Below are 23558 nucleotides of genomic sequence, written 5' to 3' on the forward strand. Positions count from 1 at the left end.
TTCCATTCGAACTTTGGCTTGTAAGAGCCATTTTGAGCCAATTAATCTAATATTTTCAGCTGTTTCATTGGGGAAATTTTTTCTGACGCTATCTAAATATTAAAAATTGTTATTTTTATTGTTGTTTTCAAATCTTTACTTTTCGAACATAATTATAAAAATAGAATATTCCTAATTTTTTTATAATTCGTTTCTTTGTATATAAATTTACACATGTCTGTAAAACATGTGTTGTGAAGTGCCACTTTGCCTTTCTTTCTACCTGGGGTGCTATTCTCGAAATGAGTTCCGTGCACGAATCGAAGACTTTCGAATAACTTTGTCGAAAACTGTATTCTCGAACTGTTCACTAGGCGTTCATAGACGAAACGATTCGAGTGAAATGCAACGAGTGGTCTTAACCACTCGAAGCAACAGTTTCGTAATTGTAATTGTAAAGTTTGACGTTGGCATTTATACTGGCGTTGCGCCGTGTATATCCAGCCATGACCTGGTGACTAGTGAATAAGGCTTAAAGCCCGTGAACGAGTGAAGTTTGTCTGCGCGAATGGCGCGCACGCGCACGAGAACGCAGTTGGGGAGCCAATTGCAGCACCCAGTCTGCATCCCGATGAACCAATGGAATTTGAGTAGATGAATGTTTAATTTAAATAAAAGTGCGAGATTATAAAAAGTAAATAGATGATTATATTTTGATATTAGCTCGTTTCAAAAATCTAAAAACATGAGAGACGACCCTAGGATTAGGGTTAGTGAGAAATTGTACACTGCAAAATGGAGGGGGGCATTTTAAAGCTCTTGAAAGAGCTTTAATTAAATCTGGACGAAAAGAATTAAATCTGGGACAAGACCAGAGTATGTGATCTAGGTCTTCATCGATATTGGGGCAGTGTGGGCAATCGCCGGATTTTATATAATTCTTTCTGGCGAGGCTGGCGTTAAGATTGTAGTGATTACTTCTTGCGCGACAAATAGAAGTGATCCAAAGTCTACGAGCCACAAAGTTCGCAAACCATGGTTTCTTTCTGGGTTGGTAGAAACATTGTGTGTATTTAGCACCTTTGTTCTTACCTACATCCTGAAAGTATGAAATGCAGCTATCAGATAGCTGTTTGCGAGCGAGACCGAAAAAGTCGGAAAAAGCGAGAGGTATGTTTAATTGAGGAGGACTGGTGGATGCATCCTTGGCTGCTCTGTCTACTTCCTCGTTTCCGTCAATTCCTGAGTGACCAGGGATCCAAACGAGTGATGTTGGGCGATTTAAGTTGGAAAGAACTTTTAAGCGATTTCTAATAGCAAAAATTATATAAGATTTAATTTTGTAAATGTTTTTGGAAGCTAGGTTTTTAAGAACACTAAGGGAATCTGAAAAAATAACAGTATTGGGAAGATCTGAATTAATAATGAAGTCTAAAGTAAATAAGATTGCAAAAGCTTCAAGAGAAAAAATTGAGGCATGATTTGAAATTTTAAATTTAGATGTTAATTTTAAAGAGGGACAGACAAAGGCGCATCCATCCAAGTTGTCCTTCTCTGATTTGGAACCATCGGTGAAAAAGAATGTGTGAGAAGGAAAGTTCATGTTCGAAAGGTCATTGAATAAGATTGAAGGGGTGGGGGAGTTTTGTAGTGATTTACCCCAATTAAGAATAATTTGGGGAGTAAATAAATGATCCTCAAAGAGGAATTCAAAGTAAGGGTCAAGATCCTTACTTCTTATTAGTTCGCTGTAGGCTTTCGATTTTTCGTAAGCAATTAAGAGAGGGTAGTTGAATTTGGTATTAGAGTTATTGGTGAGTCGAGAGAGTTCTGCAAGTTTAGCCGGGAGAGGGTGAGTTGAGTTTGAGAAAAGTCTGAAAAGGTAGGTTTTAGCAAGGTAATTAAATCTACTCCTTAAGGGAGGTTCACAACATTCTGCTAACATAACGTTAATTGGTGTACTCTGTCTGTAGCCTATGGCTAATCGCAGGGCTTGGTTGCGAATTTTTTCTAAGCGCGCAAAATTTTTATGCGACTTAAAGTTTGAGGCTTGTGAACCATAATCTATAGGGCTTCTAAGTAATGAGTCAAAAATGCGGAGTAGTAGGTAGGGATCTGCTCCCCACTAAGTCCCTCGGAGTACTTTTAGTACATTTAAAATTTTTCTGCTTTTATCACATAAGTAGTTAAAATGAATGTCAGAGGAGGTAGATTGGTGAAAATATATGCCGAGGTATTTAACTGAAGGACATGGTTTAATGATGTGATTATTTAGTGATAACGAAAGGGCAGGATTATCTAGATCAAGATTTTTATTACTGAAAATAACAAATTTTGTTTTAACTGGACAAACTTCCAGACCTCTCTCAGACAAATGTTCTGAAAGAGAATCAAGACTATTTTGAAGGGAGTTAATTACTTGGTTCAGATCTGGGGAGCGACATGAAACAGATAAGTCATCGGCAAACTCGTAGATTTCGCAATCCGCAGGAATAATGGTATTAAGATTTCTTGTATAGATTGAAAAGTTAATTGGACTAAGAATGCTACCTTGTGGGAGGCCAACAGTGCTAGTTCTTGGACCAACAATCGTGCCGTTAATCTTGACATATATGTTTTTACATTTTATCGAGTTATAGATAAACCGAGATATTGATTCTGGGATGCCTATTGTTTTAAGGTCTTCTACTAAGATGTTTGGAATTACACTTGGGAAAGCGCCTTTTATATCTAAAAAGAGAGCACCAACAAATTCACGTTGGGCTATACCTGACCAAATTTCTGTCGAGATTAAAGCGAGATTGTCAGTGCAAGACCTACCCTTCCTGAAACCGAATTGATAGGGACTGAGGATTTTATCACGCTCTACAAGCCAAACAAGTCTATTATAAATAAGCTTTTCTGCAACTTTAAAGAGACAAGAGGCTAAGGAAATAGGACGGAATTTACCAGGTGATGATGAGGATTTTGGGAGAAAGAAAATAAGAAAGTTGTTCCATGAAGGAGGAAAGGTGCCGCTAGAAATGATTCTATTAAAAATTGATAAAAGAGGTGGTAATGATTCTTCTGGAAAATGTTGAATAATATTGTAGTCAATTTTATCGAGACCCGGGGAGGATTTAGTTTTACAGGATTTAATTACTATTGAGAGTTCTGATAAAGAAAGTGGTGATTCAAGAAAAGGATTATTGTCGAAGTTACTAGGAAAGTTGTCATGGAATACAGTAGGAGGATAGAGTTCATCCACAAGAGAGTGAAGTTTTTCTATCGTTTCCTTGTCTGCTGAACAAGAATCTGTCGGAGGTTGAGTAAATCGGTTTTTTAAAAGACTTTATTACAGACCATACTTTTGTTAAAGGTGTATGTCTGTCCAGGAAATCGCAGAAGTTTTTAAAAGATTCACGTCTAGCTTCGCTAAGCGTGCGCTTAGCTATAGCTTCCGCCTTTTTATAAATAAGAAAGTTTGAGTAGTTCGATAATTTTTTGTAATTTTTAAAAGCTAATTTCCTGTTTTTAATTGCCTCATCACATTTATTATTCCACCAAGGTGCAGGGACAAAGGATTTTCTGGAAGAGGTAGCATTTTTAGATGTGTTAGTATTTTTTTGTTGAGGACAAACTGCTTTTATAGACATGTCAACGAGTTCTACAAAATTATTATAATCGGAAATGGGATCGTCAGTGTTTAATGTGTTCAAATTAGTCTCTATGGATGTACGCAGTATAGTGGAGAAGAGGGGCCAATTTATTTTTCTTAAATTATATTTGTGTGAGGAAAATGATGCAATTGGTATTGTAATACCTAATGAAGAGAGAATTGGAAAGTGATCACTACCTAACGGATCATCGAGGACATTCCAGGATGAGCATGTGAAAAGGTTCGAGGTGACGAAAGTAAGATCCAATGCAGAACCGGGATTGGGTGGACGACCTATTAAAGTAGGTGACCCATCATTTAGAAGGATGAGATCTGTTTCATCCAATTCTTCGCATAAGTTACGCGCGTTGGGACATACATAAGAGCCTCCCCAAAGGGTACTATGACAGTTAAAGTCACCTCCAAGGAATACGGATTTGAAACCAGAATTTTTGATTGAATTGAATAAACGTTTCCAAAAATTAGGGGGGGTTTGTTTACCAGGTACTCTGTAAACAGAAACTATTAGTAATTCACCCATGGAAGAGTCAATTGAAACAGCAAGTGATTCAAGTTCGTCTTCCTGGGTGAAAATTGTTGTAATTTTTGAGAATACTAAATTTTTACGAATGGCGATGATAAGACCGCCACCCTTGTTTATCAGTCTATCATTTCTAATAATATTAAATTGATTTAAAATTTTAAGGTTGTCGGTTTTATTAGGTTTTAAGAAGGTTTCGGAAAGAAGGAGGACGTCGAATTTATTTGAAAGTTTTTGAATTTCAGGTGTCTTTTTAGAGACACCTCGACAATTCCTCTGTAAAATGTTTAATTTAGATACCTTGTCCATTTTTGTTATTATTATTAATGCTAACGGAGTTAAATAAGGAGTGAATATTCTCTGTAATTATTTTGAGTAAACCTTGGTTGTGTTTAACCGTTTCCGGGGAAGAATTGGATGAATGTTGTGAAACATGATCATTGATCATAGAGATGAGGATTGAAGAGAGGGATTCAAAATTGGTAGTTGGGTCAGTTGTGTTCGAGGTCAAAGGATTGGACCACTGTTGTAAACGAGATAAAGCAGAGCCATTAGGAAGGCCACTATTGTCTCTACCATTGTTCCAGTGAGTAGCGTAAAAGGAATTGGTTCTTTTACGTGATTGAGAAGTGTTTATTTGTTGATTGTGAGGTGTCGTTTTGAAGTTTCTTTGTTTTTCAGAAGGAGTGTTTGTTATGTCTGAAAAGAGACGTTGAGATGAGTTTTGAGCTGTAGAAGAGGGAGCTGGAGTTTCACCAAATTGTGGAAAGTTCGAGAAATTGAAAGAGCTGGAGGCTGTAACCGTATTCTTAGGACGGAGGATAGCTTTTGCTTCTACGAATGAGAGTTTGTGTAATGTGGCGTAGGTGCGGATTTCTTTTTGAAGGGTAAATTCTGGGCAATCTTTAGAGGTAACCAGATGGGGACCAGAACAGTTTACACATTTCGGTGTGTTTGATGTGTTTGAACAGGGGTTAGCTGAGTCGTGAGTAGTGTTTTCACCACATGATTTGCAACGCGGTTTAGAGCGACAGTGTTTGGCGATATGGCCAAATCTAATGCATTTCATGCACATTCGTGGATTCGGGAAGTATGGGCGAACTGGGCTTGACCCTTTGTAAACTGCTACTCTCTGAGGGAGTACAGTTCCCTGAAAAGTCAGTAAAACGGTTCTAGATGGAACGTATTTGTATTCGTTTGTTTTTTCGTCCAAGATTTTTCGATTAAAGCGTCGTGCTTCCAGTATTTTTATTTTATTGACATGTGGTCCCATGACCTCACCATGTTCAATTATTTCTTCAATTGAAATATCAGAGTCGACGTTGTTCATAATTCCTTGGCAGGAAACGAAACTTGCGGGAATAATACCGATTAAACCTTTGGATGATAATTGAGGGTGGTTGAGAAGCTGATTTGCAACTTGACCCGATTTGACGGTTACTCTTACTTTGCCTCGACCGCTTTGGGTAATTTCTACAATTTTACCTGGGAACATTGGGTGAAGGACACGACCGACAGACATTGATCCAAGGTCTTTTTTGAAATCAACCGATTTGGGATCTCGTTGAATGAAGATCACACAATTGCTTTTCAAAGAATTTTCATAAAAGAGAGAGATATTAGATTTAATGGTGTTAGTCTGGTTTGGTGGAACTGAATTGTCCGACGTTATTTGGTTGTTGTGTTGAGATGATGGATGTGTGTCTTTAAATGCATCAAAATGTGCTGTTTGAGTTGTGTTTTGAATGTGAGAATTATTGTCACAATGTTTTTTCGAGGTGCGATTCGATAAATCGTCTTGACTTGTGTTTATTCCCTTCAGAATTATTAAGTTGTTCGCAGCGTTTTCTATTTCCATTTGAGATTGTGGGGAAAAGGGTTCGTGAAATTCATTTCCAGGGTCATCACTCATGTTTGAAGAACCGGAGGTAAAACCTCCGGTTAATATACTTTTATGCCAAGACAGATCCTACAAAAAAAAATTATTAATAATAAAATAAAAAAAAAACTACTCAAATTCCAAGATGGCCACGCCGGCCGGCGGTTGAGGTGGTACGGAGTATCGCAACGTTGGAGTGGTCGCGTTCAACACAAAAAAAAAAAATCCGAAAGTCTTCTTCACACTACACTGGAATTGACCAACAATTGACAGGCAGCAAAAACTCGGTTCACAAAGGTCGATAGAATGCGTAAATAGCGTGAACTTTCACTACCCAACAGTTTCGTGTTCGAATTTTGGTACTGCTCATGCGCAGTAGTATTATTTAATAATATTATGTACACATATTAAAAATGATTCAAAGTTTCGAATTGTAATCAATTATAGAGTTTCATTCATAATAATAATAATAATTCTAATAATAATAATAATAATAATAATAATAATAATAATAATAATAATAATGAGAATAATAATAATAACAATAGTAATAATAATAATAATAATAATAATAATAATAAGAATAAGAATAATAATAATAATAATAAGAATGATGCAGTCAATAAATATTTCTTATATCATAAGTAATTTAATTGGTTCAAAAAAATGACACTGGAAAGTCACTAGAAATAAACGACGGCAACACTGTACAACCTATTCGTCTACGAACGATCGTCGAACAAAGTTTCGAATGGTGCTCGAGAATACGGTTGTTGCTTCGTGCACGAAACTTACCCATCGAATTTGCTCGCATACGAACAATATTCGAATGATTTCGAGAATAGGACCCCTGAGCTTTTCTCGAAATCTACCGAACCGATTTTGACATCCCAAAAATTTTTCGATTCTTTATTTAAAAAACTGGTGCCTAAACCTCAAAGAACTCATATTTCTACCCTCTGTGTTTTTATATGGAGGTAAATTGACCCAAAAACACGGCGTTTTTGCGAGTTTTTGAGAAAAATGTACATAAAAAATAAAAAAACCTTTAAAAAAAATCGTTTTTGAGGTTTAGGCACAAGAATAAATCCTTATTTATCCGTTTGGAACTTGAATTTATGTATTACAGGTTGCCCGGAATCTAACGTACCAAAAAAAAGGTATCTTTTGGAAGACGCCACCTACAGCTATGAAATTGAACTAAATACACTCAAACATATTTTTTAAATTTTCTCTACGCAATGTGCTACAATGTCCAAAAATAGTTTTTACAATTTCTTTAATACTGTTCTTACAATAAAAGTTTTAAAACCTTCCTTTTTTGTAAATTCTAAACCAGAAAGTCCCCTTAAATAAATTATTTAAAATATTATGCCAAATAGAAAATAATTGAAAATCATAAAATATGAAGGGTAATTAATTATTTTTCTTAATAAAATGACACAAAAATTATGATTTGATTTATTTGCAATAAAAAAAGATTTTTTATTTAAAAATATACATAAAAAATTATTTAACCATAATAAAAAATTTAATTGAATAATAAAATTAAATCTCTTTTTGTTATTAGATTATTAATAATTGTTTAATATAATTTAAATATAAAAACAAATGTTTGAGAAGTTTAATAAAATATTATCAATAAAACAAATTTAAAACAGTGTCTTTGAGTTATATAATTGAACAGAAAGAATATTTGTTAAAGGAAAGTATAAAAAAAAGAAAAAAATTTAAAAATTACCGTTCACTTGCTTATTTTCAGCAATCTCTATTTCTCTTTTTGAAGCTTTTTCCGAAGACGTACTAGGGGTAGAATCGCTCGTTTCTTGAAGAATAGTAATATGAGATTTGTAAAAGGTTACTGTATATCGTAATTTTTATAATGTAGACAGACGTTATTAATTAAATTAAATTACGTTATTAATTAAATGATCAATCAAAATTATTTAAAATTAATTTACCGTCGCATTTGTTACTGTGAGAAATATCTAGTTTGGGTCGTTTAGCTGGTGGCAATGGCAGCTTAATTTTCGTCTCTAATTTTTTATTATCAATTATTTTTGGCTTTTCTTTATTTTTCGAAGTAATTTCTCCGTTTAAAGCTTTTGTGGAAGATATACCAGGGATAGAATTTCTCTCTTGAAGGATGATTGTAAAATATTATAAATGCTTTAATTTATTTGTCATTAATTTTATTTATTTATTAAATTTTTTAAATTATTATGTTTTTATTTTATTTATTTATTATTTAATTATTTATGTATATTTTTAATTAAAAAATCTTTTTTTATTAAAAATAAATAAATATTTTAAATAATTTTTTAACAAAGTTGATTTTATTAGCTTATTTTTCATATCTCTCGCTTTTTTTACAGAATAAATTTATGATTTATTTATTTATATTATTTTAATATTTATTTTATTTATATATTATTTATTTATTTAATAAATCGACAATCGGAATTTTTAAATTAATTTAAATTAGTTACCGTGAGGAATATCTGGTTTAGATCGTTTAGCTGGTGTCAATGGGAGATTAATTTTTGTCTCCAGACTTTTGTTCAGATTGTTGTCTGTTTTTCTGCATTTTTTCAGATATTCTAGCGATTGTATCTTAAAGAATAAAATCTGTGTTTTATTATTTCATTTTTACTGTTTATTATTATCTAATTATTATTTTAAGTTGTTTATTATCAAATTATTAATTTCAATAAAATTATAAATTATTTTTGAATTAACCTTTTGCATTGACATTTAAGGAGGTGGAGATTTCTTAACCCGTTCATGTCTTGATTGTTTCAATTTCTCTGAATAATTGTCTGTCACATCGCTGTCAATTTCGGACATAACAAGCGCCTCCAAAAGTTTTTCTTTTCCTTTTGCCAAAGTGGCTAAAATGAAAGTTTTTTAATAATGACAAGAAAACAAATTCTCATTAGCAACTAAATTTATTTTTATTATTTATTTGTTTTTTACGTATTTTAATATAATAATTATACGTTTATTTTTTTATTGATTTCTTTACTGATGAGGCAAGAATTAAATTTATTTAATAGTTTATTTAAAAATCTGATAAGAAGAATTATAATTTTATACTTCATTATTAGACAACAAAAAAGATGATTAAATATTTATTTAACATTACAGAATTATAATTAATAATTATTTGTTATACGTGAAAACATTTCTGGAAATCTTTCATATAGACAATTAATAAAGAATAATTTTTTTATTTCATTTTTAAATTGATATGAATTTTAATAGTAGACTTACTTGTCTGTTTCAAACATTTTACAACCATATATTGTTTCCATGGTATTTGCGGTTCCGATAATTTGGCGATCATCTCATTAAGTTTTGCAGCATCTTTCTTAGCTGGATAATAACAAAAAGATGTATTGTCATCCTGTGGCTTTACAATCCATTTGGTTGGAACTAAAACTACACCATCTTCAAGTTCGACAACGGAATACGTCAAGTTTTCTGTAGAGTCGTCTGAAGCGTAAATTTTATTTTTTTATTAAGAATATCTAGATCAAGAACAATAATTAAAATAGTTGATTTTGTTTTCTTATTTATATTTTTCTATAATTTTACCTAAAATTTTCTCCATTGCGAAAAAATCGTTTACGTTTGACATTCTGTCAATTAATACAATAAAGTGAATATTTCCGCAATTTTTAAACAACCACAAGTTGTTTACTGGTAACGAAGGCAAATTCATTTATTTATATCTTGTTCAAATGTGACAGTTATTTTTGTGGCGTTATCTAGTGTTGGAATTTTCAATTTTCAAACACACTTAATATAATGCAATTCGAAAATATACATACCTGCATTTAAGTAAGAAAAAAGAAATCAAGTGTTAAAATTTTTAAACACATAATTTACGATGCAACTTAAAAGTTTACGTGAATTTTATCAATGTTTGTAAACGACTCAAAAGCAACATGCGAAGATGTTATGATTTTTGAAAATTGGCAAATTCAAGTTAATATTTCAGGATTAATTTGTGATACTCCAGCTAAAAGTTTGGCATTAAAGGTTAATAATAAATATTAATAATAATATAATTAATAATAAATAATGTTAATGGTTAATAATAAATATTATAATTATAAAATTATTATGAATTAAATGAAATGAAATTAATAATAATATAATTAAGAATAAATAATGTTAATAGTTAATAATAAATATTATAATTATAAAATTATTATGAATTAAATGAAATTAAATTAATAATCATAAAAATAATAATAAAAAAATAATAATAAAAATGTTATTTATGGATGGAATAAATCAACTTTGACTTTGACTTTTATCATTTATTTATATAGAACAGTTTATTAAAAGAGAAAACGTGTACAAAAAATACAGTGCACTTGACGCCATTTTTAAATGATCAAGAACAAGGAATATCAAGATTAGGTTAGATCATTTACACGCCATAGTTGATATAAAAGAAGTTGTATGAACGCACTTTAACATTCCTCCTCGATTTGAAGTTTATTAATAAAAAAAAGAAAAATTGTAATTAGAATACAACTTTAAAAGTTTACAATGAAATCGTAGATTTTGTTTAATCAATATGAGCTTTATTTCTCAGATAAACAAAAACATTTTTACCCAATGACTTGGTAAGAATATCCGCAAGATTTTGATCAGTTGAAACATATTCAATTGTTATTTCCTTTCGTGATACTAGATCTCTCAAGTAATGATTTTTTATATCGATATGTTTAGCTCGTTTTGAATTTTCATTACTTTTTGACATTAAAATTGAGCTCTTATTATCACAATAAAGTATTACATTTTTGCATAGTTTAAAATCAGTTAGAATACCTTTAAGATTAACTAACTCCTGAGCACAAGCAGCTGCTGCCACATATTCGCCTCGGCACTAGAGAGAGCTACACATGTTTGCTTCTTTGAAAACCATGCAATTGGATTTTGACCATGTAGAATTATGCATCCACTGATACTTTTTCTATCTTTTATGTCAGTCCCCCAATCGGCATCAGAATATCCATTTAGATTTTCGCTGGTATTGGAATTAGTTTTAACATACGTTAATCCAATTTCTTTAGTTCCTTGCAAGTATCGCAAAATTCGTTTACTTGCTTTCCAAGCCTTGATTGTCGGATTATCAAGATATCTGCTCAAGTATGAAACGGAGAATGCGATGTCCGGTCTTGACGTTGTTGATAAATACATTAACCCTCCAATTAATTGTCTATATGGAACGTCAATCACTTCATTTTTTTCAGCAATTTTGAATCCTTTTTCCATTGGTGTGTACTTACTTTTACAGGATTCCATTTCAAAATTTTTTAACAACTTCTCTATAAATTGAGTTTGGACAATTTTTACACTATTTTCATCTCTGATTATCTTCATTCCTAAGAAACTTTGGATTCCATCTAAATCTTTTGCTTTAAAATGTTCTTTTAATAAATTTATCGTGTTTTTAACTTCATTTTGATTTCCTGTTACCAACATGTCATCTACATAAATCAAAATCCATACGTCTTTACCGCAATATAAGCAACAGTCATATTTCGATCTCTCAAAACCGTGTTTTAAAGCAAAATCATTAAACGTATCATTCCATACTTTCGGTGATTCCTTGAGTCCATATAATGCTCGATTCAATTTGAAGATAGATGATTTAGACTGTAAACCCTCTGGTTTGTGGATATAAATTTCACTTTCCAAATGTCCATTTAAGAAGGCTGTAGGAACATCTAACTGCTTTATATTCCAATCCATTTTCAGTGATATTGATATTAACAGTCTTATTGTTGATATTCTCGCTACTGGTGCATACACTGGTTCGAATGGATTCTCTTTTTTCAACTGAAACCCTTTTGTTACTATTCTAGCCTTCTTTGTGCCATCTTCTTTTGTTCTAAAGACCCATTTTGTCTGAATTAGTTTCTTCCCTGCTGGTGGAAATACTTCACTCCACGTTTGAAGTTCTTCATGCGCTTGCAATTCTTTTTTAATTGCATCATTCCATTGTTCACTCTTCATTGCGTCTTCATACGTGACTGGATCATTAGGTGCTGTTAACAAACAATAAACAGAATAAATTTCATAATCATTCAAGTGTTTTGGTGCAACTATTTTTCTACCTCGTCTCGTTACTTTATTTTCTGTACGGTCATTTTCTGGATTAGAAGAGTCAGAATCTTGTTCATTTGTTTCACTTTAGTCGTGGTCAACTTCTTCTAAATTTTGTTCTTGATTGTTTATTTCTATCTTTTCTCCTCTATTATTTATTATAATTTCTTTGTCATTTTTCGTTATTATGTTGTTGTAATTGGTTTGATTTTCATCGAATCTTACGTCTCTTGAACAAAAGATTTCTTCCTTCTCATAGTCCCATAGTCTGTATCCCAATCCACTATATCCAATCATAACACATGGTTTTGCTCGTTTTTCCAACTTACTTTGTTTTGGTAATACTGTCGCCCAGGCCTGGCTTCCAAAAACTCTCAGTTTTGATAAATCGTTTTTCTTGTACCATCTTGTAGCTGGCGTTTCTCCTCTGTTTGCTTCAGTAGGTGACCGGTTAAGTTCGTAGGCTGCACATTGAATAGCTTCACCCCAAAGTATTTTCGGTAAATTTTGTTCTAACTTTGCCTAACAGTGTCCTGTTCATTCTCTCTGAAGTGCCATTTTCTTGAGGCTTATGTGGCATCGTATATTCTATGGTGATACCTTTGTGCCTACAAAGTTCTTTAAAATGATTTGATACAAATTCTCCCCCGTTATCACATCTAATCTTTTGCGTTTTTTCACCCTGTTGTGTTTTAATTAATTTAATAAAATCAATTAAGTTTTGTTCACTTTCATTTTTACACTTTAATAGTTTAACAATTAAAAAATGAGAATAATCATCAATCAATACTTGAAAGTATCTGTATCCTTCTTTTGTAGGAGTTTTCCCTATTGAAAAAAAACACGTATAATTGTACGTATAATAATACGTATAATTATACGTATTATTATACGTATAATTATACGCATAATTATACGCATAATTATACGTATTATTATACGTATAATTATATGTATTATTATACGTACAATTATACGTATAATAAGACATACGAATTTGAAACAAGAATTATACGTATAATTATACGTATAATAATACGTATAATTAATTATACGTATAATAATACGTATAATAATACGTATAATTATACGTATTATTATACGTATAATTATAATTCTATTAAAACTAGAATAATAGAATAGAATAGATTAATTAGTAGCAAAATTGCGCTGAAAATGTTTAGAAATTTTAAAATGCAAATTAAATTTCACGAAAAAAAATATCGTCGAATGTCAATTCAAGCAGTCACCCATCCAAGTACTAACCGCGTCCAACGTTGCTTAACTTCCGTGATCTGATGAGAACTTGTTCCCTCGCCTTGGTGTTTCCGCTGTCTTGTCTTGATTAATAACTTTGTCGTATAAGTATTGTATCGCACCTAACCTCACTTTTAGTGATACTTATACGACAAAGTTATTAATCAAGACAAGACAGCGGAAACACCAAGGCGAAGGAACAAGTTCTCATCAGATCACAGAAGTTAAGCAACGTTGGACGCGGTTAGTACTTGGATGGGTGACTGCTTGAATTGACATTCGACGATATTTTTTTTCGTGAAATTTAATTTGCATTTTAAAATTTCTAAAAATTTTCAGCGCAATTTTGCTACTAATTAATCTATTCTATTCTATTATTCTATTTTTAATAGAATTATAATTATACGTATAATTATACGTATTATTATACGTATTATTATACGTATTATTATACGTATAATTAATTATACGTATTATTATACGTATAATTATACGTATAATTCTTGTTTCAAATTCGTATGTCTTATTATACGTATAATTGTACGTATAATAATACGTATAATTATACGTATAATAATACGTATAATTATACGTACAATTATACGTATAATTATACGTACAATTATACGTATAATTATACGTATTATTATACGTATAATTATACGTGTTTTTTTCAATAGGGTTTATTGGACCTGAAATATCTGAATGTATCAACTGACCATTTCGTTCGGTTTTATTTGTCGATTTATAAAACGGTTTTCTAGTACTTTTACCTTCTACACAATTTTTACAAATTTCTTTGCTATAAGGTAATCCTAATAAATTTAAACCATTTTGATTAAGATGCCCTAACCTTCTATGCCAAATGTTATCTTTATTATTGTTACAAGCCGAGAAATTACAATGTTTGTTTTTAGTGTTTTTTGAGTTCTCGACTTTTAAATCGACATTTAAATAAAAAAGACCATTTTGTGAAGTACAATAAAACATAGAATTATTTTTTAACAGTTTAGCTGTTTTGTTCCCTAGTTTATTATTGTCGAATACTACTTTGAAATCTTTCTTTAATAGTTGTGATACTGAATTTAAATTATGAGACATACCCTCAACAATCAATGCTTCAATTTTGATTTCTTTATTTTGACAAATTCCTTTTAAAGTCCTTTTCTTTTTAGCAATTAAAACTTCATTACTTTTCGCTGTTCCTATTTTTACAGGTGTTTCTAATTATGAGATATTAAACATAAAATTTTCTAACTCACCTATAACCATATGTTGTGTGCACCCGGAATCTAATATAAATTTATTTACATTTTTTGGCGATGTCTCACTGTTTAACGCTATGAATGCAATTTCGTCTGCTTCGTTTGCCTGCGAGTTGTAGCCGTGATTTCGACCTCTGCTTTGAAATCTTGCTCTTCCACTTCGACGTCCTCTGTAGTTTCCTTTGGAATTTTGATCGTAATTTGATCTGCATTCGGCAATTTTATGACCAGCTTTACCACATTTAAAGCAAGTATACGTGTCCGTTTTAAATGTCACTTCCGGATGAACATGTGTGTTATTTACAGGCTTCGATTTGATTTTCATTTCCTCGTCCAATAATCTTGATTTTACAAAGTCCATTGTGATCTCGGTGTTTAAAGTTTCTATAGCTGTAATAACTGCTCCGTATTCTTGACTCAGAGATAATAATAAATGACAAACTTTATCTGACTCTTCGACCTTTGAGCCAATACTTTCTAATTCTCTGATTAAAGAATCAAATTTATGAAAGTGATCTTCAAGAGCTTCTATTTTATTATGTTTTAATGTTAGCAGCTTTCTCTTCAAAGTTAGTTTAGTAAACACACTTTTTCTTTGAAAAACACCTTCAAGCGCTCCTAACATTTCTTTTGCTATTGTGGAATCTTTTATAATGTCTAAATATTTATCACTTACGCACTGTACAATAATAGATTTCTGCATCCTTAACCTTAATATTCGCTTTCTCATTTGCCGCTTCAAAATCTTCTATTGTTTTCTCCAATGTAACTACTAGTTGTTTTTCTTCAAGTAAGGCTTTTACTCTGAATTTCCAGTTATTGAAATTATCTGAGTTTAACTGCGGAATTACAACTTGATTCATTTTGAGGTTATTACTTTGTTATAAGTTTTATACACTGACACTGTTTTTAATATCCATCAATTTCTCACTTATTTTGTTATGGGTTAAGCCTGGGCCCATAACCTGTTATTTATGGATGGAATAAATCAACTTTAACTTTGACTTTTATCATTTATTTATATAGAACAGTTTATTAAAAGAGAAAACGTGTACAAAAAATACAGTGCACTTGACGCCATTTTTAAATGATCAAGAACAAGGAATATCAAGATTAGGTTAGATAATTTACACGCCATAGTTGATTTAAAAGAAGTTGTATGAACGCACTTTAACAAAAAATAATAATAATAATAATAATTTAATTCTGAAATTTTAAAGGTAAAAGGTCATACGGAGTACGATTCGTGCCCAAAATGCGAAATAAAAGGAGAGGGGATTCTACCAGCACACAAAAAGAGAAATCAAAAAAAGAAAGAACGACGAGTTTGCTTTCCTGGGATAGGACCATTTAAAAAAAGAACTGACGCAGAATTTGCTAGTCATAAGTATAGAGGAACTTATCAAGAAGAAGAATTAACCATTTTGACGCAGATTCCTAGATTTGGGGCTGTGTCTAAGGTACCACTGGATTACATACATCTTATATTATTGGGCTTAGTAAAGAAGTTAATTTTATTATGGTTGTTCGGTCCACCTGGAATAAGACTTTCTGCAGATGAAATTGATCGAATTTCTGCTAAACTGATAGAATTACGGCAAAGTCAGCCCACAGATTTTTCTAGACGGCCAAGATCTTTAAGAGATGTCAAGTACTGGAAAGCGACGGAATTTAGGAATTTTTTATTGTACAGTGGCCCAATTGTTCTTAAAGTCGTCAAAAACAAAAACGTATATACCAACTTTATGTCTCTTCATGTAGAAAGTTACGATTTTAGCAAGTCCTGCTTTTATTGAAATTCAAAAAAATGTCGTTTATGCCCAAAAACTTATGGAATATTTCGTGCAAACATTTGAAACTACATATGGAAAAGAGTTCATGTCGCACAATGTTCATACTGTACTTCATATTGTTGAAGACGTTATAAAATACGGACATCTTGATAAATTTAGTGCATTCAAGTTTGAAAATTTTATGACTACTGTTAAATCTAAATTAAGAAAAAAAATAAGCCTTTGCAACAACTGAGTAAACGATTCGCCGAAATTCAAACTTCTGAAATTGAAACTGGTTTAAAACGTGAAAAAAATTGTGAAAAACTCTCATTTCGATGGACCTTTAATTAATAATAATAGAGTAACCGAGCAATTTAAGATCCTTAACTATAAACAAGTTTTTCTTGATTGTACAAACCAAAGAAATAATTGTATTTTCTTCAAAGATGGCTCTATTTCCATAATCTTGAATATTGTAAAATATGAAAAAAACGATATCCACTTAATAGAAAAGAAATGTATTCCTCAAGGAGACCTGTATGAAATTCCTTGCAACTCCAGTAATTACAATATTCAAGAAATATTGGAAAATGAAAGTGACGCATTAGTTTCTTGGCCTTTATCAGAAATTGAAGCCAAATTTTGGAAGATTCCCATAAGAAGTAGAAAGGCAATAGTATTTCCGTTACTTCATACAGTTTCGACATAAGCTACATACATCTCCCCAGTAGGTAAAGAGCACTTACTCTGAAAATTTAATATTTATAACTACACTTTTCAATTTTCAGTCCAATATTTAATACAATATATTAAAATGTTTTAAAATATAATAAAATTTTGTTTTTCTTATTACTTACATACTTCCTAATTCTAATTTTATTTAAGAATTAGTTTTTTTACTTACCTTACTTTTTCAAATTTAAATACATAAGCAAAATGTCCTTAATTTAACTTTACTTACCCTTCCTATTATTAACGTACTTTTCTAAAACAATAACAACTAATGATCAAAAAAATTTAAATTTTTGTATCGTTTAAAATATTTCTTAAATAAGAAAATTTGTTTTTTCAGAGTAAAACGAAATAATGAATCTACTTTAACGGAATCTGATGATGATAGACGTAACTATTTTGCTGTTATGATGTTGGCGATGAAAAACGAAAAACGAAAAAAAAGCAATAGAAAACGAAAATTCTCCGAAAATATATATATATATTTATCTTAATTTTTAATTTTAATGGCTTTTGATCTTTAAATTAAAAAACTTTATTCTAAAGATAATGCATTAACTTTGTTAACCTCATTCCATACTTCATATAATAAATTTATGTTTGGTTATAATACTTTTCTGGGTAAAATAATTTCTTTAAAAAATATAAAATTCCATTTTTTCATTTGTAATCATATAGTTTAAAAAAAATTTGCTAAATTTTTTCTTAATATATTTTTAGAATGTTACCGGAATGTTATATCACAATGTTTCAGAAACTTTCAATACCATATTCCAACAATATTCCAAAAAAATTTTCTAGCAATTTTCAAATAATTTTTTCGAAAATTTTTTTGTAATATTTTATATAATACTGTATTAAAATACAAAATCTATGTATGAAATATTAAATCCTCATATTTGTAATGCACATTTTACAAAAGATAAAAAAAGGATAATAATAACATTTTCCTCTAAAATTAATAAACAAAGATTTATACTATTTAAAATTTTATAATTAAACAATAATAAATAACTGAATAAAATATAAACAAATAAAACAAAATAAACAAAAAAAATTCTCAAAATTATAAATAAATAACAATAGACAAAGTATTAATTTTATAAAAAGATATCGATAATTTAAGCCAAAGTCTTATAGTCCAAGACAATTGAGGAAAAGGGGGGAAAAAGGAGAAAGCCATTACAATATTGTGACGTCCCTCATAAATTTTTTTAGAATTTATTTTAACTTAAATAAAATTATGTATTTAAAATATTTAAATAAAGTTTATTATTAATGATTTGCTTAAAGCTTATTAATAAACTGCTTATTATTAAAACTTGCTTAAATTCAAACAATTAGAAAAGAAGCTTTGAAAAGAAATGTAAGCCGATTCTTGGAGATAACGACGGCTAAGAATGTATTTTAAGAAGGATTCTGAACGAAGAGAAATTAAATTTAGAAAACGAACAATAAATAAATAATCCTATACTTTTACTTATATATTAATGTTACTTATATATTAATTTCTACAAATATAAAAATAAATAATAATAACTAACAAAAGATAAATGTTCCCTGGCGGATTGGGTAAACCGAGTTGTAACCGAATTGGGTTAGGATTCGGTTACGATTCGGTTACGTTTCGGGTCCTTGTAAAATATTGTCGTTAATCGACGAAATATGTTGTAAATAACTATTAGGAATGGTTAATAGACATTTAGAGTGCTTATTTATGCAATAATAAGAATAAATTAAGATATAATTACTTCATAATAAGTGTTTTAAGTTTACAGTGCATACAATTGTTGAGTTACCATATATGTATATTACCATCAGCGGCAGCTGTGATGCGCGCGTTAAACACTAGATGGCGTTGAACATTACTTTGTGAATGAATTTCTAAAATTAAACCCTTGAGTGTCAAATGTGTAAGTGAATATAAATTTTAAAAAAATAGATCAATTTATTAAAACAACTTTTTTCATTTGTACAAATAAAAAAAAAATTTTATTAGGAACAAAAATTTTTTTAATGAAAAATTTTTTTTTCTGTCAAAATTAATCTTTCTCCTTTCATTGAGAAAAGAAATTTTTTTATTCGGAAAATTTTTTTTTTTTCAAAATTAATATTTCTTATTTTATTGAGAAAAAAAGTTTCTTTTGTGTCACAATTACTTTTTCTCATTTCATTGAAAAAATAAAATTTTTTATTAAGAAAAATATTTGTTTGTGTAAAAATTAATCTTTTCATTTTATTGTGAAAAAAGAATTATTATTAAGAAAAAAATTTTTTTAGGGAAAAATAGATTTCTTTGTGTCACAATTAATTTTTCTCATGTCATTGAGAAAAAAAAAATTTTATTGAGAAATTTTTTTTTTATATTTGTAGAAATGAAAAAAGTTGTTTTAATTAATCGATCTATTTTTTAAAAATTTATATTCACTTACACATTTGTCACTCTAAAGTTTAATTTTAGAAATTCATTCACAAAGTAATTTTCAACGATAGTGTCCAACATCGAGAAATTCCTTAAGAATAAAGAGTAATAAATGTTGTACGATGGATTCAAAATTAAATTTATATTCAATTAAATAAATTTATATATTTGTTAAAATAAATAATTATTTAACTATTTCTAACCGATTAAATAATAATTTATTTAAAAAATACAATAAAATTATAGCTTATGATGATGAACACTAAAATTTAATAAATAAATTTGTTTAATTGCTAATGCAAATAAAATGTTAAAATTGAAATATAAGGAATTTAAAAACGATATATCTGTGAACGGCGTTTTCGTACTTTTCCATACTGCCCGCTTCTGAAACGAAATCCGACCTTTGAGGTAACAATTATAAAACGCTGAGTCAAAAGAAGTAAACTCCCAGGTCGAGAAGATCTTCTGTTAAAAATTTATTTTTTTCAGAATAAAACTTTACACAAATATAACTAAATAATATCAACAAATAACAATAAAAAATTATAAAACGAATTATTATTATTGACATTATTTTTATTTAAATAAATTTATGTTATTATTAAAATTATGTTTTTAATAATTAATTATTATTTAGTTTATTAATAATCAATGATAATACCAAACTAAATTTATAAACAAAATTATTTGATTATTTGTTAACAAAAAATAAATTATTTCAAATTCAAAGTACTCGATAAACGATAAAGAAAATTATTAACAAACAAAAATTAAATAAACATATACAAGTCAATGTTTTAGATCCAAGTTCAGAATTAAAATTGTAATTTCGAAATAGAAATAAATTGTTCCAACGACTTCAGGGGCTGCATGTAACATTATCCCTGGAGGAGATAAGAAAGGTCTATAACAAACAAGTGCACGTGCACCTAAGTACGAAATAAAATTATGTCTTCGATTTTAAAATTAGAATCACACTTTGAATTTTGCATTAGAAAAATTGATTGTTAATAAATAAATTTATATCTTAACGATTAATTGAAATGTATTTATATTCGAATCGATATTAACAAATGTAAAGATAACATATTATAAAGAAAATAGTAACAAGATAATTTAAATTAATGTAACTTAAATTCGAATTCGCCACATTAATGATTTATAACAAACTTGATTGTTGGTATTTAAAATCATTCCATTCAAACTTCGAAATGTAGAATTAAAATTCATATGTTATTATCTAAATATAGAATTATATTCTTCTAAAAAACAAATGCTGCCGATTTTCAAACTTTATAAATAATGAAATATGTATAGATAATATAAAAGAAAAATAATTCGAACTGAACTTATAAAAGACAAAATGTAGTGCGCTGAAAGAAAAAGCATACATCAGCAACTAAAGTCGTGAGAAAAAAGTAACAAAGCGGGGGAAGTTCTCCACCTTAGCAAGTAAGCTGTCGGTAGACAGATCAAAAAGTCAGTCTTTTTTCGATTCTCGAGTCGGTCACACATATGGGACGTTCTTTGTCAACCGGACCACCCCACCTCTCCATAATTGGTTTAATTTAAAAAAAATTTAGCATATTGGAAAAATTAGTTTGGAATGTCTCCTTTTTAATCCCGTTGAGCTCTTTTTGAAATTCAAAATGGCGACTTAAATATGGCGCCTAAACGACATAAAAAACACAAAAAATCCACTAATATCATCTATATTATTGTTTAAAGCTTTACATATGACGATAAAAATAACGACAACATAGTTTACTTACAAAATGATAACGTGTCTCCTTTCAAAATTCAAAAATTCAAAATGACGGATAAAATTAAAAATTGAGCTACGCTCGTGAAAATTACAACCGGGGGTTTTCGAGGTTGCTGGTTACAAATTGATGTCATTTTTTAAAAATAATAAATGGCGGACCAAAAATTTAAAAAATTGAGCTAATTTCGTAAAAATGTCTACATAGGGGTTTTTTTGGTCGCTGATTACAAATCCGATGTAAGTTTTAAAAAAATTTTAAATGGTTGATGACAAATCTCTATTTAAAATTCAAAATGTCGGATAGAATTAAAAAATTAAGCTAGTCTTGTAATAATGACTACTTGGTGGTTTTCGAAGTCGCTGGTTACGAATTTGATATCAGTTTTTTAAAATTTATAATGGCAGATCTAATTTGGCCTAAATTTTTAGCTTATAAATTTTAATTATTAGTTTTGAAGGATGATTTTAAAAAGCTAAAAATTGAAATAAAATGACTTGTTTCATATTTTAAGTTTATGAAAAAATTATACCATCTTCAGCAAAAGAGTGTGTTTTTAATAGTAATTTTTTTGATAGAAGTGCGATAAAAGCATGTTGCGTCGAAATGCTTGGAACTGCTTTGGCATCAGAAAAGCGTTTTTTGAGGTGCATTTCTGCTTTTCTATGCATTTCCTTACTAAAATACATAACCTCAAGTTGAGAGAAATGTTGTTTTGCCCAATTAAAAAGACTTGTCGAATTTGTAATTGACTGAGTACCAGATGCTTGTAAGCTTGCTCTGGTCGCTTCGCGTTTTAAAATGGCCCCTATGCCACCGTAAGAATTTTAGCCATGTCCCGTTGCATAAAAATACCAGTCTGCTGGAATTCCAAAATCATCTTCATGCTTTAATAAATTAGACACTTGGTACCGAATTTTAATATGCTGTTTTGCACCATCTGAGTAATAAATAACTCGACTCACTTTCGTATTCTTTTTTATTTCTTTTAACAATTGTCCTTGAACAACATAAACAGCTGTTGTATCATGTTTTAAACAGTCAGACAAAAACACAAGACTTTTATGTTTTATTTCTTTACCATCATTATATTAATAAACAACTGGCATTAAAGTGCATTGATCATTATTATAATGAAATGCTTGAGAAGCATTTTGTATTACGTACACTGAAAGAAGAAAAGCACGGAATCTGAAATGGAGAAGTTCAGCATCTGTACACCAAGTTGAGCGCAGCAGCAGCGTCACTGTGTGATAGATGCCGTACTAAAATGTGAAATGGATGTTGTACTTGGCTTGAGTATAGATACTGTACACAGATATGAACTGTTCAGAAGTACAGTATCTGTCGGTCGCTATGAGACAGATTCCGTATAACTTAGTTCACACCGCTGCACAGTGGCCGATTTCCCGAAAAACCTGGCCAAAAGTCAAAAAAAAATTTTTTAGAAATTTATACTTTTTATTGTTGAATATTATAAAGGAGGGTTCACTGCATAATTTTGCGAAAAAAAATTACACTTTTTTTATCACCAATTTATTATGTGAACAAGTAAAAGTGATCTTTGCCAGAGATTAACTCAGAACGTTTCATAACTATAAATTTTCGTCACAGTTAAAATAGTGAAAATATACTAATATACAGCAGATTTTTGAATATCTTTTTTTGGGAATTATTAACAAAGGTGTATGAAATATGTTGAATGTATTTATCATCACATTTAAAACGTACAGTTTTTAAAAAATGACATTAAACATCGCTATTCATGGCGACGATTTTTGTATTGTTTTATCAACGTAAATCATGAAAATAGTTGTGAAATCCACCGATATCCGCGCTCTACCTGGTATTATCATAAACTAGAATATATTTTTAATTCATTTTAATTGAAATCAGTTGCCCCAAGCTGCCCCTGCAGTTTTGGTATCACTTTTTATTTCACTAAGCGCGGTTTACCGACAGCGCGTTGCACCGGCCGGCGGTGCAACTGAACGTGAAAGACTGACTTTTTCTTCATTCGCATTCGCTTTAAACTAAAATTTAAGCACTGTCTGTAATTTAAAAAAATAAGCTCTAACACATTTACGCAATTTTATAATACCAGCAAATATTTTGGATCCGCCATATTGAATTTGATAAAACAAATGTAAAATTTGATTTCAGAAACCCAGTAAACGTA

The 23558-nt window shown here is 29.9% G+C and overlaps 2 protein-coding genes and 1 long non-coding RNA gene across 4 annotated transcripts in view; all 3 read right to left on the reverse strand.

The window, feature by feature from the left end:
• LOC127287886 (pseudouridylate synthase 7 homolog) overlaps positions 1-23558 on the reverse strand; it is a 757063-nt gene that overhangs the window by 446021 nt on the left and 287484 nt on the right. The gene's annotated exons all lie outside the window — the stretch shown is intronic.
• The window catches only part of LOC127287902 (uncharacterized), a 103372-nt gene that overhangs the window by 55262 nt on the left and 24552 nt on the right, over positions 1-23558 (reverse strand). The gene's annotated exons all lie outside the window — the stretch shown is intronic.
• On the reverse strand, positions 8537-10067 carry LOC127287897 (uncharacterized). Its single transcript, XM_051315053.1, has 4 exons — positions 9634-10067; positions 9310-9531; positions 8776-8927; positions 8537-8649 (listed from the first exon to the last, which is right to left on the reverse strand). The coding sequence occupies exons 1-3, from the start codon at positions 9758-9760 to the stop codon at positions 8791-8793; spliced, it is 486 nt and encodes a 161-aa protein (XP_051171010.1). The 5' UTR covers positions 9761-10067; the 3' UTR covers positions 8537-8649; positions 8776-8790.

This window comes from Leptopilina boulardi, unplaced genomic scaffold, assembly GCF_019393585.1.
Source record: "Leptopilina boulardi isolate dan_hultmark-lab unplaced genomic scaffold, ZJU_Lbou_2.1 LbouV2_377, whole genome shotgun sequence".
In the NCBI taxonomy this organism is placed as follows: Eukaryota; Metazoa; Arthropoda; class Insecta; order Hymenoptera; family Figitidae; genus Leptopilina; species Leptopilina boulardi.

Coding starts and splice junctions, on each gene's coding strand:
- LOC127287897 (XM_051315053.1), bottom strand. CDS start 9,760: ATGAATTTGCCTTCGTTACCAGTAAACAACTTGTGGTTGTTTAAAAAT. Junction 9,532..9,633: donor CGCAATGGAGAAAATTTTAG/GTAAAATTATAG, acceptor TTTACGCTTCAG/ACGACTCTACAGAAAACTTG. Junction 8,928..9,309: donor AAAATGTTTGAAACAGACAA/GTAAGTCTACTA, acceptor CTTTCATTTTAG/CCACTTTGGCAAAAGGAAAA.